Source organism: Lepidochelys kempii, chromosome 12 (genome assembly GCF_965140265.1).
Source record: "Lepidochelys kempii isolate rLepKem1 chromosome 12, rLepKem1.hap2, whole genome shotgun sequence".
In the NCBI taxonomy this organism is placed as follows: Eukaryota; Metazoa; Chordata; order Testudines; family Cheloniidae; genus Lepidochelys; species Lepidochelys kempii.
The window spans coordinates 16942620-16960051 of record NC_133267.1 but is presented as its reverse complement, the minus strand read 5'-3'; the positions used below and the strand labels follow the sequence as shown (position 1 = coordinate 16960051).

At 43.8% G+C, this 17432-nt stretch overlaps 1 protein-coding gene across 1 annotated transcript in view; it reads right to left on the bottom strand.

Moving 5' to 3' along the window:
- LOC140896499 (plasmanylethanolamine desaturase 1-like) overlaps positions 1–8746 on the bottom strand; it is a 77503-nt gene extending 68757 nt beyond the window's left edge. The window contains exons 1-2 of the mRNA XM_073308424.1: positions 8729–8746; positions 6586–6790 (exon numbers count right to left, since the gene is read on the bottom strand). Of these exons, the coding sequence (XP_073164525.1) occupies positions 6586–6790; positions 8729–8746 (223 nt within the window). The remainder of the gene's footprint in view (positions 1–6585; positions 6791–8728) is intronic.
- Positions 8747–17432: the final 8686 nt, after the last annotated feature.

Sequence of the window (17432 nt, the reverse complement as noted above, 5' to 3'; positions counted from 1 at the left end):
GCAGCTTCCAAAAAGCTACAGAAAGCACTAAATCCAAAAGAGGGAGTGGGATAAGAAAGGCCACCCAAGAACATGTGGAATCAAAGTGGAGGTACTAAAAGGACAGCAGATTAGAAGAAGAAGAGGCACAGCAGATCAGTGGTCAGAAGCAGAGAAATCTCATTTTATAATCTGTGCAGCGTGAAGGGCAAAAAAAAAAAAGTAACACAGAGCTGGAAGAAAGCAGTTGTTATACCATACAACAAGGAAATCATAAAGAATAGTTAAGAATGTCCATGAAACAGACCTGTCAAGGGTTCCAAGGAAAATGTAAAACAGGGTACAGGGTCACCTGAAATAAGTAAGAAACTGAATAAAGTTAGCACCAGGAAAGGCAAAAGTAGTACTTAGTTAAATTTCCACCTATAACAAATAACAGAGAAGTACCAGAAATTTGGATCTGACCTGTAGGCGTGTTTTCTGGACTTTAAACATTTATGGATTTTCTTTGGTGAAAGGAAGCTATTGGAGTTAAATGGTGTGCCAAGGAAGATCACACAGTTACTCACAGAGTTAAACAAGGGCACTGAAGCCTATGTTAGGGTTACAGGATAGAAAGTGCTGAATCTCTCTTACTTACTCTTTTCAACATTAATGAATCACATACTGAGGTCAATGGGAAACACAGAATAAAGTTGGAAGGAGCATCTGTTAGTTGATCTTGATGAGGAAGATTATGATACTGTACCTCGTTAGGAGAAAGGTTAATTGAGAGAAGAACTAAAGCAAGGAAAGAATATACTAATTCCCTTAAAGAAAAAATTAATGCTTGTGGGAAAGCAGGCTGAGATGCGAGTAACTCTCTCTTTTAGACCAGAAGGAACTAGAGAAAGTAAGTTATTGGATTCATTTTAAAAACATGTGCCAAGGACAGGACCTAAGTGAGAAGGAAGTAAAGTAAACATTTCTTTTGTGAAGCATGTTAAATGGGTTTTAATCCATTCTCTTATACTTTAAAATATTTGAGGCAGGGAGAGGACTGGGTAGGATTGTTTTTGTTGTGAAGTGCTGTGAGTTGAGCATGAGTAGCATCATATCTGGATTTTAGGACTACCACTGTAAGGAGGCAAAAAGCTAAATGAGCTAAATCCACATGAGAGGCAGAAGAAAGTAATCCAGTAGGTGTTGGTTTGCTGTTGAACAGCAAGTGACAAGTGACCTCCTGATGTCCCTTCCAACTCTGATATTCTATGATTCTAAGAGAGTTTGAGCAATTAATGCCAACAGGTACTTTTAACAGAACTCAGTCCACCCAGTACCAAGGTCCAGAGAATCTGTAATCTTTGCTGTCACACTGAATATCACTTACCACTCATAATTAATGGAAGTATTTTTGTACAGGAGAATTACTCAGTGTGAGCATGTGTCACAGAATCAGGCCCTCACTGAAGATGTGGTGATATTTAAGCTACAATAGTGAAGAATTTGCAGTGAAGATTCAGAGGTAAATACCTGGATCAGATTGAAAGAGTTACTTCCACGAGGTACATAAAAACACATGCACGAGGAAATCAGGACAAGGTGCTGGTGATAGAAATATCTCTGTGCTGTTTCTGACTGACTGACTGAAACACATATGCATAAAACTGTCACAGGGAGTAGCCAGACAGGATTTCCTTTGTATGAAGTTTGTTTTTTTTTAAAAATACGCAAGTTTTTCTGCATTGATTGAGTCATTGTGTAATGTGTATGTTATCATTTCTGAGCAACATCCAACCAGCGTCAAAATACCAGTAGATCATTTATTGAAATTATTTACCTGCTTAAGGATCATCACTTTTCCTGATGTGATGCAACAAAGCTTATTTTAAACCAGCTGTGCAGCAGTTTTTAATAGATGGAAAGAGACTGAAAGGTAACTTTGATGTGTAGGCTCTAGACACTCATTAGAAAATTATACTGACATCCTTTGTAAAGTGCTTTCAAATCTACTGATGAAGGTGAGATATTGTTATAACCATTTGTGTCTACACATGGAGGAAGGTGTGAGGGTGGAGGAGCCAGCTCCACTTCCTTTGTCACACTGATACCAGCAGTAACTTCTCCAGCATGAGGGGAATTCTCTGCCTGATGGCTATGACCAGAATCCTTCCACTTGGTGCCACCTGAGCAGTGCAAAGTAAACGTAGTGGACCGGAAATTCCAAATCAAAGATCAAAGCTTTGGTATATTGGTTCTGAACATAATTGCTTGAATGAGTATCTTCTTATACATAACAGCAATAATATGCATGCTGAAAATGAATCCAGGTCAGTCCTTGGGGTCCACAAAGCTTGCAACCCAGGCTCCCCTGGATTGAGAGAGAGCGCATGTGTGTCTGTGTGCATGCAGAACATGACCTTGATTCCACAAACAGGTTCACTTGCAGTGACCCTTTCACATATATTGAGTCCCGCTGGCATCAACAGCACTTAGCATAGGTGTAAAGATCTGTACCACCTATCCATTTGCAGACTGGGAGCCTGCGTTAGTAAACTGGGTCCTAGCTCTGTGGAGTGCCGCACCTTTTCTTTGAGACCTGCAATTGAAACAAATTCCAGAACTGTGACCCCCCCGCCCCCGATCTAAACTGCATTTTTCCAAGGAGGAGGAGGAGTACCATTTCCAGATTATGAACGCAACAGTGATATTAAACAAAAATACAAGTTACACCAAAAACTTCAATATTCAAAGAGAGACTTCACAAAATAGCATTTTTACCTTATATTTATTTAGCTGCACATGCTCCTATTCTGGACATACATTCAACACAGATTTTTAGCTGCAGAAAGAACTTTTCACCATTTCTTGATTGTTAGGGCTCATTTTTTATGTTTTAGTTACAAACATGTTGAAATTACAATTGTATTATTTTAAACTGTATACACAAATTAGTTGCCACTCTGAAGCCTAAAAATGTCACTGTTCAAGGCTAATTAAGAATGATTTTACTATTATATAATTACATCTAAAGAATTTTTTAGGAAAACGGGCATAGATATAGTTGTGCTATTCACATTAACATTAATGGAAGTCATGCGGCTCAATCTGTGACACACTGTGCCAAAAATACCCCCTAATCCACAGACATGACCTTTTCATTGTAAAATACAAGGTTTCAAAACCAGTTGAAAAATTAACCCTTCAGACCCCATCTCCATTAAAATTACAAACATCTTAGCAATTTGCTTTTCATGAAATAAACATATGGATACTCCACCAGATGGGACCTCTTTTTAATGAGTAACATACACAAACCTCTTCAGAGGTTGGCAACAATGTCAAATTCAAGGCTTTTGCTTTCTCCATATTACTGAAAGTGTCATCATTGTCTCCAGTGACCAATTCCTAGACAAATCCAAAGGTCTCTTCACTCTGTTTGTTCTCCTTGACCTCTTACCTACCTTAACATCATGGATTGCCCTCTTTACAAAGACACTCCCCCCTCCTTGGGCTTCCAGCACAGTGTGCTATCGTTCTACTTTGGGACTACTCTTTCCGCATCTCCTCTAGCTAGGTCTCATCTTCCCATCTCCCCATATCTGTAGGTAGCCCACAGGGTTCTCACTTCAGTCTCCTCCTTCAAATGCTAATTACTGAGGTGACATATCCACAGTTAAAACACAGATACAATACTTATGCCACCAAGTCCCAACTCCACCTCTCCCCATCTGTCACCAGTGACATCTTTCTGGATGTCCCGCCATTATCTTAACTCACTATGACAAAAGCCAAATTTCTTAGCTTCCATCCAAAACCCTCTTCCTTATTGCACTACTTACTTTATCACTGTTATTAAAACCACTACTCTCCCTGCCATACAATCTTGCAATCTTAATGTTCTGTTCTTCTCCCTGCTGTCTTTCAGCCCATTTCCAGAATCATGCTCTTGCCAAGTCCTGTCACTTCTTCCACTATATTTAAATATCTGACCCTTCCTCTCTGTACATTTTATGACAAACCCAGTCCACATTATGATCATCTCTTACCTCATGATCTGCAACTGCCTTCAGTCCTCCTACTTCACTAGTCTATCCAAAACACTGCAAGCTAAAACACCATCTGCCATTCCAACCACTTTGTCCCTGCTCTCAACTAACTTCGCTGGGCCTTCCACCTTTCAATCAAACATATGCTCTTTATTCTCAAATCCCAAGTCCTGCTCTAGCTCTGCTTGAGCCTACTTCTCAGCACTCATTTCCACCTCTACCCCAGACAGAAGCTGGAATACCAATCAATCCTCTCTCCCTAATGTTCCCTTTGTCTCTTCCACTTGACCTTTCTATTATCATGCTGTCCCCTCCACTTTGAGCAGCTTCCCTCTTCCCCGAAGCAAGCACCCTCACTCTCCCTCAAATTCCTCCTCAGTGCTTACTTCTTTCACTTATACTTCAAAGGCTGCTCTCTTCTCCAAAGCCCTCAGTTCCTGATCCTCTGTCATTTGTGTGGTATCTGCCTAAATTAGATTAGGAGCTCCTCAGTGAAAGAGCCTAATCTTCCGATGCAACTGTAAAGTGGTATATACAACTAAAACACCGTATAAACAACAGTAACTTTTCTACATCTTCAACATATTTGGGACTGTCCGGAAAAAAAAAACACCCAAAAATACTGGCCACATAAAACTTGAGCAAGTGTAACACTTAACTTGAAAAAATTTATGAAGTGTTTATTAAATACTGATCTGTTAGAACAAACAGTGATTTGCTAGTAGAGTCCTCCTGAGGCCAAAGGGGGGCGGGGGGAGGCCGTGTCAAGCTCTTTGTTTGTTCAAGGCCAGGGTACATCACCACATCAATCGGCTTCACCCATGACTCCGGGAGCGGACCACCTCTTTGATTGAGACCACAGTTCAAGCTCCATTCAACCCCATTCTCTGTCAAGACTGCTGACAAGGAGACCAATTAGTGCTACGTTTGTCATGCGGACTCTCATTCAAATAGATTGAGATCACTAACTCATTTCACGTAGGACACTGAACAACCTGAAGATGGTAGCCACCTCCAGTCACAACCAACTTGTCTCACATTGAAGGTGGCAAAAAGTGGGTCTGGTGACTTTTGGTAAGAAAAAGGAAATGTTAGACAAAACGCCATTTGAAGAGTATCTACTACACGTATGCAATATCAAGCTAGCATTCAGCTCCGCTGATCTGAATGAAACATTCTATAGAAGACACAATGTTAGCAACACTGACATTCCTAGAACCAAAGTAAATGCACCAGTGCTAGACCAAGAATGGAAAAAAAATGCCTAAAATTTTCAGTGTAGATGCAGTCAAGTGGTTAGCACACTAACATCATTCCACTGCCCGTCTAGTCAAAATTTTCAAGAGTGATTAGTGATATTGGGTGCCCAACCTGAGATGCCTTAAATGTGTGTGATCATCAGATAGTAGGAGCTCAGTCCCCTTCAGACAATCAGTTTGGGCACCCAAAATCACTGGTTACTTTTGAAAACCATAGTCTGTGGCTAGACGCTAAAGATTACTATCACAGAAAGAGATTACAGGGTGAAAAATATGTAAAATCTATTTTCCAAGAGAAAAGGAGGACTTGTGGCACCTTAGAGACTAACCAATTTATCTGAGCATGAGCTTTCGTGAGCTACAGCTCACTTCATCGGATGCACAAAAGCTCATGCTCAAATAAATTGGTTAGTCTCTAAGGTGCCACAAGTCCTCCTTTTCTTTTTGCGAATACAGACTAACAGGGCTGTTACTCTGAAACTTTTCCAAGAGAGTTTACTTTGTGCATTTGACATCACTCTACGCAGCTAGTCAGTTTCCTCTCTAGTTGCCTGGCCCTTTCAGACAGCACAGAAAAATGTTTTAAAAGATTAGAAAATATGATTGTAAAACCACAAAAGTATGGGGGACTCAGAGGTGGCTATAATACCCCCCAAACTACTTTTGACTTTTTATTTTTAAATTAATTAGATTTGGAATCCCTCTATCCCCGGCCTGGACATCCATCTCTAAGGCGGTATTTAAAGTCTTCACCTTAACATTGTCACTTCTTCATATGTTGTTCTATTACACTTTTACAGAGGACATGCAGCAATGTTGCCCTGTCCATCTAGCTGTTATCTTGAGTGTTTCACGCTGTCCATTGAACTAAAAAAGCAGCCACAGTCACCCAAATGGGCTTGGACTGAAAACCAGGATATTAGATTATGAAGCTAAAAGGTGCCAGGGCGAAGAAGAGCCCCAGTTTGGGCTCAGGGAATGGTTAGATCAGTGCAATCTACATTGAACACCGCGAGAAGTACGCAGCACCTGGGGCTTTGGAGCCAGGGGATAAGGCCCCTCCACTTTCCGCAGCTGTGGGAATCAGTGCGATGGGCGCGAGGTCCTGGGCCGCCACATTCGCCCTCCCTTCACGCCCCGTATCCGCGGGGCTCTGGGCCACTTTGCACCGCGCTCGCCTACGAACTGCATGAAGCAGCGGAAGCAGCTGGGGGGGCCGAGGAGGATTAAAGCGCCTCGGCAAGCCGGGGGCAGGATGGCATTAGCCCCTCCCTCCGCGCGAGGTCCCTGCGGGCGGGCCGGGGGCGCGCGCGGCTCACCGGGCGAGTGGAGCCGGGCCAGCCGGCGGGCCCCGGCGCGCTGCGGGCCCCCGCCCGGTGCTGCTTGCCGTTGGGGTCCTCCTCGGCCGTGGAGCGGTGCTCGATCTCCAGCTCGCCGCCATGCTCCCAGCTCCGCCGGAGAGCGGGGCTCCGGGCAGGCGGCGGCGGCGGCGGCGCCGCGGAGCAAAGCGAGAGGCGAGCGCACCTGAGAAGGCGGCAGCCCGGGCGGGGAGCGCCCAGCCCGGCGCAGGGGGAGCCGCCCTCCCCGCGGCGGCCACGCGCCCACACCGGGCGAGGGGCGTCAGCCCGGGGGAGATTCCCGCAGCTCCCCCGGGGTCCGGCCCCGCACACAGGGGAGCCCCGCCGGCTGCACGCGGCGCCAGCCCTGGGCGAACTCGCCGCAGCCCCCGCTCCATGAGCAGCGCCCGCTCCGTGTCCCCCGCCCGGGGCGGCGGCGGCAGCTCCCTCCCCTGGGGGTTGGGCGCGGCGAGCCCGAGGGGAGCAGCGCGGGAGCCCCCACTGAACCAGTAGGCCAGGTCCCCCCGGCGGAGACGCGGGGGGGAGCTGCAGCTGGGCAGGAGACGCGGGGCAGGGGCTGCTCCCGCTCCAGGGCGTCTCCACCCCGGCCCGCGCCCTTTCGGCTCCCGCATCCCCGCCTGGAGCGGGGGCGGCCGCTGGGGGGGGGCCTTCAAGGCACGCGTCGCCCCCCTCCCCGGCTCCCCCGGGGTTACAGCTGGCTGGGGAGGAGACCGGCGCCCACCTGCCCCACGTGGGGGCGCCCACGGCTACCGGGCGGCTGGGGTGTCCCCCTTCCCTAGTTGGGGATGGTCGCCCGCCCGCCCCTCACCTGCAGTCCGGCTGGTGGCCCCGGCGTGCCCCCGCTGACGGGGCCGCCCGCCGACACCGGCTGCGCCCCTTCCCGGCCGAGCGGGGCCGAGCCGTCCTCCCGCTACTGCGAGCCCGGCTGCCGCTTGGGACGCGGCGGGGCTGCCCCTCCCCTGGTCCCGCGGCTCGCCCCACGCCTCCCTGACCAGCTGGCGGCTGCTGCTCCCCTGAGCCTGCCGGCCCCGGGCCCGGTTACCCGAACCGCCCCGCGCTGCCGGGGTAACAACCCGAGTCTCCGCGTGCCCAATCCCGCCTGGCTCAGGACTGGAGCGCAGGGTTGGGTTAGGAAACGCTCTGACGAGAGCTCCCGCGACGCGGTGTGGGGACCAGGTTGTGGGCAATGGCCTGGCTAGGGGAAGAGATGAGATAGACTCATAGACTATCAGAGTTGGAAGGGACCTCAGGAGATCATCTTGTCCAAGCCCCTGCTCAAAGCAGGCACAATCCCCAATATTTTTTTTTATCCCTAAATGGACCCCTCAAGGATTGAACTCACAATCCTGGGTTTAGCAGGCCAATGCTCAAACCACTGGTAGAGGGGGGCCTGCAGGGACCCCTGTATTTGGGTTACCTAGCATGGTCCAGTGTAAGACTCTTGGGACCATATTCTGTGTAGCTCTGTCACCCCTGTGTTTGCAGCAGGCTTTTGAAATATGGCAGTGGCATGGCCTGGGGGTTGCAGGGGGAGTACCTTTTGTTGATCACCTGTATATCTGTTCAGATTTGGGAGTGATTATACACTATTGAAACAATTCTTTCTTGGTCTTGTTGTTAGGAACCACAGGGCTCCTCCTTGTGTCATAGGCATCCTCCAGGTACTGATTTAATTCAGGAGATCACACAGTTGCATTTTTCTATGCCAAACGCTGGATACTCATACTTTTCTCTCATTCACATAATTCTTTGCTATGATTACTGGGGACTTGTATAAATAGACCAAAACCAGTGATCATGGACATAGTGCTTTCAACTCCTAACTACTGTACAAACATGAACTAATGAATTTTAGCACTTCAACAATCTCCAGAGCCACCTGGCCTTCACCATTTCCCATACTTTCAGAAAAGCTGCAGGCTCAAGATGTTTAATGTAACAAACCTTAAAATTCTCCTCTCATGGCCACTCTTCCTTCTGCAACCAACACCTTTCCCTAGTCCACCTGTGCCATGCCATCAGTCGGACAATGGATGGGATATTTACTTAATTTTTGAAGCAATTAGCCAAAGATAAGGTCCACATTAGAATAATGGTAACTCACCTGGACCTCAGTAGTCATCTCAGATCAGCAGCAACTGAACGATAATACAGACAAATTGGTCTGAGTTTGACCTTTTGACTAAAATCAAGTGTAGTACTATCTAGTATCAAGGGATTACATTTTATAATGTATTGTATTCTGTAGGATATTTCCATACGGAAAATCAACGGAGAGTAACCTTTTAAACCAAGTCGTTCCTTGCTCTCTTACTATACCTTTATATATTAGCTACTCCTTTTATTACTTTGCCCTTGCACCGTAGGGTTTCATCCTCCTTTTCTCTGCATAGTATGTCACAGATTGCAGTACTCCTTAGCCAAGATTTAAAACATTTTAACTACATCTCTGTTTCTGTGCTTCTAAATTAAGCTCAGATACATTACGTTCTTTTATTCCTCCTACGAGTGGATAGCAATACATCACAGGTGATCAAATATTTTCAGATTCATTGAGATCTAACCGAGTTCTCTGAAAAAATAGCACTCAATCCTAAAGTCAAGGAATTGTACGAGATTTAGTGATTTGATGCCCACAGGAATCAATGGCCGTTTTGGGGTTTAAATTGTGTGCAATTCAGGGGCCCAATTATCCTGGCAAGTTCGTATGCACTACTTCCATTGCCTTCAGTGGGAATTGCACACATGCAACTAACAGAATAATCAGGCCCCTGAAAATTTAAGCTGGTGTCCCTAAACACATCTACTGTATTTTTAACTCATTCAGTGTTAGATGCATATGTGGCATCAGAGCAACAGCTAGAACCAGGCACTGGCAACTCAGAAGGGATTTTCTCCTAGCGAATGCTCTCTGTTTCAAATGGGATATACACCAATCTATAACCTGCATTGTCTGCATTTAAAACATAAACTTAGACATAATATAAGGTAAGTATTTCTGTTACCATGACATCAAGCAAGAAAATAAACATTACTCTCCATAGAAAATGAAATGCATGGTAACAGAACATTTTAGCAAGTCTAATGACAGAACTCAGCGCCATCATAACAGATTATAGGAGACAAATAAAAAGATTGCTTTTGATAATCTGAAATGAAAAAAAACTTAAATATTTTGCATACAGAAGGGGAGAGAGAGAGAGAAACCATTTTTAGATAATCTGTCTTTGTTCCAAGCAAATGACAGAAATGGACTAATTTAATTTTTTACTGTAATCTCCTTTTTCTCAGAAGCTGCTTTTTGTGCCTGAATTCACAAACTATGGAATGGGGCTGGAAAAGAAACTCTCTCTATATTTCCTACAAATCAAGTTATTTCTTGAAACACAGGAACAAAGAATCCAGATTACAGAAAGAGTTATTGTTTATTATCAGTAAAATATGTATTGTTGTGGTTCTCAGGAAAGAGAATGTTAGTTCAATTATTTCATACCTAATATTCATAGACATTTTAAACCCCAAGCCTTAAAGTTGGATTTACTCAGCCACCCACAGAGGTATGTAACAAAATATGTAACAATAAAATAACTAGAGCCCTGTGCAGATACAAAATTTGTATCCGCATCTGCAAACATGGTCCATGGATATAAAGCGGTTAGCTGCAGCTTTCCAGGGCTCTAGATATAAAATTTGGATCCGCATCCATCTGTGATCTGCAAACATGGTCTGTGGATATCCGCATCCATGGATACAAAGTGGATATCTGCAGATTTGCAGGGCTTTAAAAATAACTTTGCCTAAAAGCTAAAGGTTGCTTGACTACATTTGTGATTAAAATTACATAAATACATATGATTCAATGTAAAAAAAAAAAAAAGCTATAAACCAATATTCAAAGTGAACTCACATAAGGACAGAAATCAGACATTTCAAAGGTATACCCTAAAGCAGGCTAAGCATTCCAGAATCAATCTATCAAAGTCTCTTATGTTAGAGTAGATGAGATAAAGTCATTGATTTGCAGCTAAAGAGATTCTAATTCTAGTCCTAGCTCCTGTACTTGTTTGTAACAGATGTTAAATAACTTCTAGTGATAATTCAGTGGAAGTCCTGCTATTAGATGGATATAGGGGATAAATTAAATATCTTAGGCCCTGATTCAGGAAAGCACTAAAGAATATAAGTACATCTCTATTCAGGATAGCAATTAGGCCCCAGATCAGCAAGGTGTTTAAGCATGTGCCTACCCTTAAACACATGACCTTGCTAAATCTGGGCCTTCACTTTAGGCATGTGCTTAAGTCCCATTGTCTGTAATTAAGCATATACTTAAGTGCTCTCCTGAATAGGGATGCTTTCCTGAATTGAGGACTCCCTTCCAGACCTGAACAGTTCTATGATTTTCCACACCCTACTCATTTGTAACATTACATTAAGCAGGGCTTTCCAAGCTTCTTTGGTCTCATTCTGTAAAAGCCTCCCTTGGGCAGACAAGAGTCAGAGACGTTATTTTTAATGAGTCCCTCCACCTCCACCCAAATTCTGCCCAGTTCAACAAAGTAAAATAGAGTCAACACCACACAAGCTGATTTGAATTATTTATTTTTTAGCGGTATCTGTCTTAGAGCTGAATTAGTGAAACACATCTTTAACTGAGCCAGGAGTCTGGATTGTCATGTTGATGTTCTCATTGGGGAATGATGCTGTAAACACCCATACTTGATTCACATGCATGGTCTCTTGGTTGCCTAGAGTAATGCCCATCTGTTTGGATGGCATCATGCCCACACAAGTTGCCCCAGAGAATACGTGCTGGGCAATGATTGGTTTAGGTAAGTGTTTCTCAAACTGGGTCGGTGTCAACCTCTTTTGGGAAGCCTCAAGAGAAATGAAACAAAAAGAAATTTTATTTTTTTATTTTCAATGGATTGTTTCCATTTAACATTCAGCAAAAACATCACCACGTATTGAATATTAAATATTTAATATTCAGTAGATGGTTGTGTTAATTCTTAGGTAAATATGGCCCAACAGGAAGAAAAAATGAATAAGCACCCCTTTCCCTTTTTATAAACACCTGCACCATCTTCTTTTTCCAGGGGAAGGTTTTCTCTGTTCCTTTTGCAAAAGCCTTTACATCAGGGAAGGCTGAATATTTTGCCATATTAGGGATAGCATGCTGTGCAATGTTTGAGAAATCCCACTTTACATTATCATTCTGCATAGCACTGCAAGCACCATCCCATCTATAGAAAAGAAACCAGTCTCAGAAATGAAGCCATGTCACCAGCTAACAATTAAACCAATCGCTTTTGTTGATACCTAGTAGTATGTGCCCAAAAAATGATACAGAGTATAGTGGCAGGTGACTTTTGTGTCTCCAAATTATGATTCAGACCCAAACAAGTACCACTTCACAAACATAGCCCCACAAAAAAGAAATCACACACACACACACTCATACCCTTTATGTGTGTGGTGTCATGAAAGACTTAAAGCCCTTTTAATTTTATAATAATTGCCAGTTCCCAGAAGCAAAAGAACTTTCATATAATGACATGGACTGTACAGTGACATTGTTGTCTGTCATAGTGCTCTATAATTCAACGGGGCAAGAGGGAGGAAAGTGTGTCAGCCCCCTTTTTAAATACATTGCATTAAGAGAAGCTATTACTTAAAAAGAAAATGATCATGATCTTTTTCATTTGAGAAACAATATCCTTTTCATTGCTGCATCCATGATCTTTGATTCTACTGTGTTGACACAGTGTCAAGATGCTCCCTCTCTGCTCTAGGTCTCAGATCACAGTTGGAGTGTCTTGATACAGTGTTGAATCAGGAGTGGCAGCAAGTATCAGAGCAGAGTCAAAGAGCCTCAATGCAGCACTGGAGCAGGTAACATCAGTGAGCCCTTTCCCCTCAACTAAAGCAGGGAGTGGGGGAAAAGGAGAGGTGGTGGTGGTTCTTTTTTTTTTTTTTTAACTGTTTATTTTGTTGCTCTTTGACCCAGTAGTGCAGGTTTCATACATGTAACCACATGCCCTTTGCAATAAGATGCCAGAAATATTATTCTCCCAGCACCAAATCACTGTTAAAAAGAGTGGAATAATAATTATTCTCTTAAAAGGATTAAATGTAGAATAGGAACAGGAATCAAGGCACCAAGCTTCTAAATACCAGCCAGCATTGCCGGAATGCTGCATTAGCAGGACCAGATTGTGCCTTGGGGCACTGGCCCTCACTTGGGGATTGGGAATAGCTGCACCACCTCAGGGGGAGCTGCAGGGGAGATTGTGCCTCAGGAAGTCCCTCCTGGGGCTCCCCAGTGCAAAGGGGGACTGACCCATCCCTTCCTGTTAGAAGCCCAAATTTCAATCCCCCACAAACCTGACTGAGAATGTGAGTGCACAAGGGCAGTTTCATACTAATGACTGTGAGATTCTACACCCTTGTCTGGATGAAGGACAAGAAATCTGTGATTGTTCTAAAATGGTGACGCTGCTGAACGGCAGCTCACCCTCTGCCAACAGCATCACAAAACTTGGCATGTGGAATATTAAGCACCAACAACGACATGGGGTTTGATTCACCCTCAGAGGAGGCGCAGCAGCTACTGCCCCTCTTCAGCCCCTACACCGGACCAGTTAGTCTCATGTCCTTTTTTCAGAGTAGCAGCCGTGTTAGTCTGTTTTCGCAAAAAAAAAAAGGAGTACTTGTGGCACCTTAGAGACTAACCAATTTATCTGAGCATAAGCTTTCCTGAGCTACAGCTCACTTCATCGGATGCAAATCTCAATCAAATGCAAATCAAATGCAAATGCAAATCAATCAAAGAGATTGAAATGTTCTCTAATCACATCAGCCACACTATCAGAGGCTCGTTCACCTGCACATCTACCAATATGATATATGCCAGCAATGCCCCTCTGCCATGTACATTGGCCAAACTGGACAGTCTCTGCGTAAAAGAATAAATAGACACAAATCAGACGTCAAGAATTATAACATTCAAAAACCAGTCGGAGAACTCTTCAATCTCTTTGGTCACTCGATTACAGACCTAAAAGTTGCAATTCTTCAACAAAAAACTTCAAAAACAGACTCCAACGAGAGACTGCTGAATTGGAATTAATTTGCAAACTGGATACAATTAACTTAGGCTTGAATAGAGACTGGGAGTGGATGAGTCATTACACAAAGTAAAACTATTTCCCCTTGTTTATTCCCCCCCACCACCACCATTCCTCAGACATTCTTGTCAACTGCTGGAAATGGCCCACCTTGATTATCACTACAAAAGGTCCCCCCCTCCCCCCGCTCTCCTGCTGGCAATCGCTCAGCTTAAGTGATCACTCTCATTACAGTGTGTATGGTAACACCCATTGTTTCATGTTCTCTATGTATATAAATATCCCACTGTATTTTCCACTGAATGCAGCTGATGAAGTGAGCTCTCATGCTCAAATAAATTTGCTCGTCTCTAAGGTGCCACAAGTACTCCTTTTCTCATGTTCTTGTAAGCGTGAATCCAGTTTCACCTTCCCCATCCCACCCCAACAGCCTGTTCAGAGGCTCTGTAACATCCCAGGGAGCTGGAGGCTTTTCTGTGCAGCTGCTGCACACCCAAACATCTCCCATAGGGGGCATAAGTGGTGCCAAGGAGTCTACAAGGGCCCTCCACACCAGGGTGAGATTCACCCCAGAGAATAACGTAAGTGCCATAATCAGCATAAGGAACGAAGCATAGTGGATGAACATGATTATGTTTTATGTGATGAGTTACAGTATTAGAGCAGGAGGGGATGTAATTGATGTGATATCTTTAGACAGTAGTGACACAATTGATAAGTGACTCAAAATCTTGGCAGAATTATTTCACGTTGACTTGGATCTGGATGCTGCCATATATGGGCATGAAAAATGGCTGAGGATTGCAGACAAAGGGTAATGAGGCAATGCAGCATATTGGGTTGGCAAGGTGGCAAATAGCGTGCTGCTGGGATCAGTTGTAGACAAGGTGGGTTTTTTGTTGTTGTTGTTTTTGGTTAAAATCCTTGTTAATTATCTTGATGAGATAAACACCATGGTACACAAATGCTTAGATGACAATAAAGAGGTGCCTGTGAGGGCAGAGAACTAATGGAAAGGGACCTAAAGACAGATAGAAAATGGGATTTTGTCAAAGACGTGCTAGGCTACTGTACAAGCAAGGCACACACAACCTGTGTGTATTCCTGTAGCTGCCTGACCTTCCTCCGCATAGCAGCCATCTGCAAGGGAGGAACTTCCTTTTCTAAGAAGCCTTTTTAATCTGAGTAAGCTAAAACCTAAGCTAAAACCTTGGTCCATGCCTTAACTGCAGCTCATCTTAACAACTGAAAACTCCCCTCTGGTCTCCATGCATCTTAGCCCTCTCCTTCCAATCAGCCCAAAGGGCTGTCACTTAGACCATCTTCCTTTTATGCCCTCTACCCAGAAATCCCTTCACTGGATCAACTGCCTTCTGATCTTCCAAATTCTGTAGAATTCCACCCCACGTTACGTGATACCTCTGCTGTCACTTAATACTTCATCTTTGTACCCCTTCAGCAGCCTCTGCTAAATGCACACTTTGGCCTTGACTCTCATCTCATTCTTGATGTATACCAGTGTGCATAACTCCAGTGAAATCAATGGAGTCACACTGGTGTGAAACCAGTGCAAGGGAGATCAGAATCAGGCTCCTGCCTACTTGGACAGTGTTGTACTTTTTGTCCAGCTGCCTCTACACTTGGAACAGGCTGACACTCCATACAAGCCAAGCTCTCTCCCTCACCTCCTTCAAACCCCTCTGACCTCACTGCGTCTGTATACCTAATTGCCCTTTAACTGTTATCCTAGGTATTGTGTTTGCCTAAGTAAAACTGCAGGCCCTTTAGGGTGAGGATGCTGCCTTCTCTTTGTTTGGCACAGAGCAGTGTATGTTCATGGTGCTGTTTAAAAATATTTACTCTACTGAATGTACTTTAAACGTACCACCATTAGAAAAGTTTGCCAACATGCAGCTTTCAGGATGAAGAATACACACTCTTGGCTGACTCTTGGCCAGGACTTCACATATGGGGAGAGAGAGAGAGAGAGAGTGTGTCAGTCAATGGGAGCGAGCTACCCAGAAACCTGTAATGCTGACAAAAACCAAAGGGCAGCAAACTGTGTGTCAGCGTGTAGTACAACGTTGTAGCAAAAGAGCCAATGTGATTTTGTGGGCTGCATAAACAGATGGGTCATGGGCCTGCTCTTAGAAAAGGGGCTGAAAAATGCTGAGCTCCGATATTTTCAATGGGTGTTGAGGACATGCCACTCCTTGAAGGATTGAGCCTTGTGCCATGAATAAAGGAGGTGATCGTATCTTATGTACTACGGAGACTACACTGTGAATACCAACTACAATGCTAGTTACTGGCTTTTTGGTACCAGAATGATATTAGTATCTGGGGAGGAATATCTGGATGCAATAATAATCCCTAGTTTTTATATAGCATTTTCATCAGTAGATCTCATGATGATAAGATTGATTTATGAGGAAAGATTAGGAAATCCGAATTGTCAAATTCAACATTGGTGCAACATTATTGACTTCAGTGGAGTTATGTGGAATTTATTGTGTCCAGTTTTGGTCACCAATGTATAGAAAGGATGTGGAGAAACTGGAAAGAATCCAAACGTGAGCGACAAAGAGGTGGAAGGAACTGGGTATGTTTAGTTTGGAAAAGAGGAGATTGAGGGTGGACGTAACAGTGGTCTTCAAATATTTGAAAAAGATGGAGAAAAGTTTTTCTCTCTTGCCACAGAGGGCAGGACAAGAGGCAATGGGTTCAAACGACAGCAGAGCAGATTTAGATTAAATCTCAGGAAAAACTTCCTCACTGTAAGAACAGCAGGACAATGGAACAGACTGCCTAGGGAGGTCACGGAAGCGTCTTCACTGGAGATTTTCAAAAGGAGGCTGGATAGCTACCACTCTTGGGTGGTTTAGACACAACAAATCCTGCATCTTGGCAGGGGGTTAGACTAGATGACCCTTTCGGTCTCTTCTAACCCTGTGATTCTATGCCTGCCTGCACCAGGGAGATATGTAGCCACAGTGTATGAACTGAACCCATTCTTTTCATAATTGGGTCAAATTCACTGAAATCACTGTTACAGAAGGGATGAATTTGCCTTCTGTGTTTTATTGTACTTCTCAATAGCACACACGTATGTTAACTATTAAAGCAAAAATAGAAAAAAAAATACATATAGGTACAGTAAATGCTCATGTATTGGATTTGAATCAAGTAAAATACAATTGAGTTTTAAAAACATGTATTTTAAATTATATTATTTAAATCTATTTAACAAAACAGTAGTAGAGAATATAGTCTAGTGGTTGGTGCAAGTAAATGGGAAATGGGACTCCTAACCATTTTGTGCCTTAGTTTACCCAAATGGGGATAATTACCTTCCTGTGGAATTATGGTGCTTAATTAGTATGTGTAAATTCTTTGAGATAAAGGTGCTATTGAAGTGCAAAATATTATTATTAAAAACCCCAGCTTGATGGTTGTAAAGGATGACTTATTGGAGGTGTCTTTATAGTGTTGGTAGAATCCCATGGTTTACCCTTCTCTTCCATTATGGTCTGCCCAGAATTGTCTATTCAGAATTAGTCACACTTGTCTTTGGTGGCAAATTATCTTTGGGAGCACTTGCCCTCCTGCACCTTAACAAGCAGTTAAGCTAGAGCAGGAAATGGAGGAGAGAGAAATTAAAGAATGCATCTTCCAGCA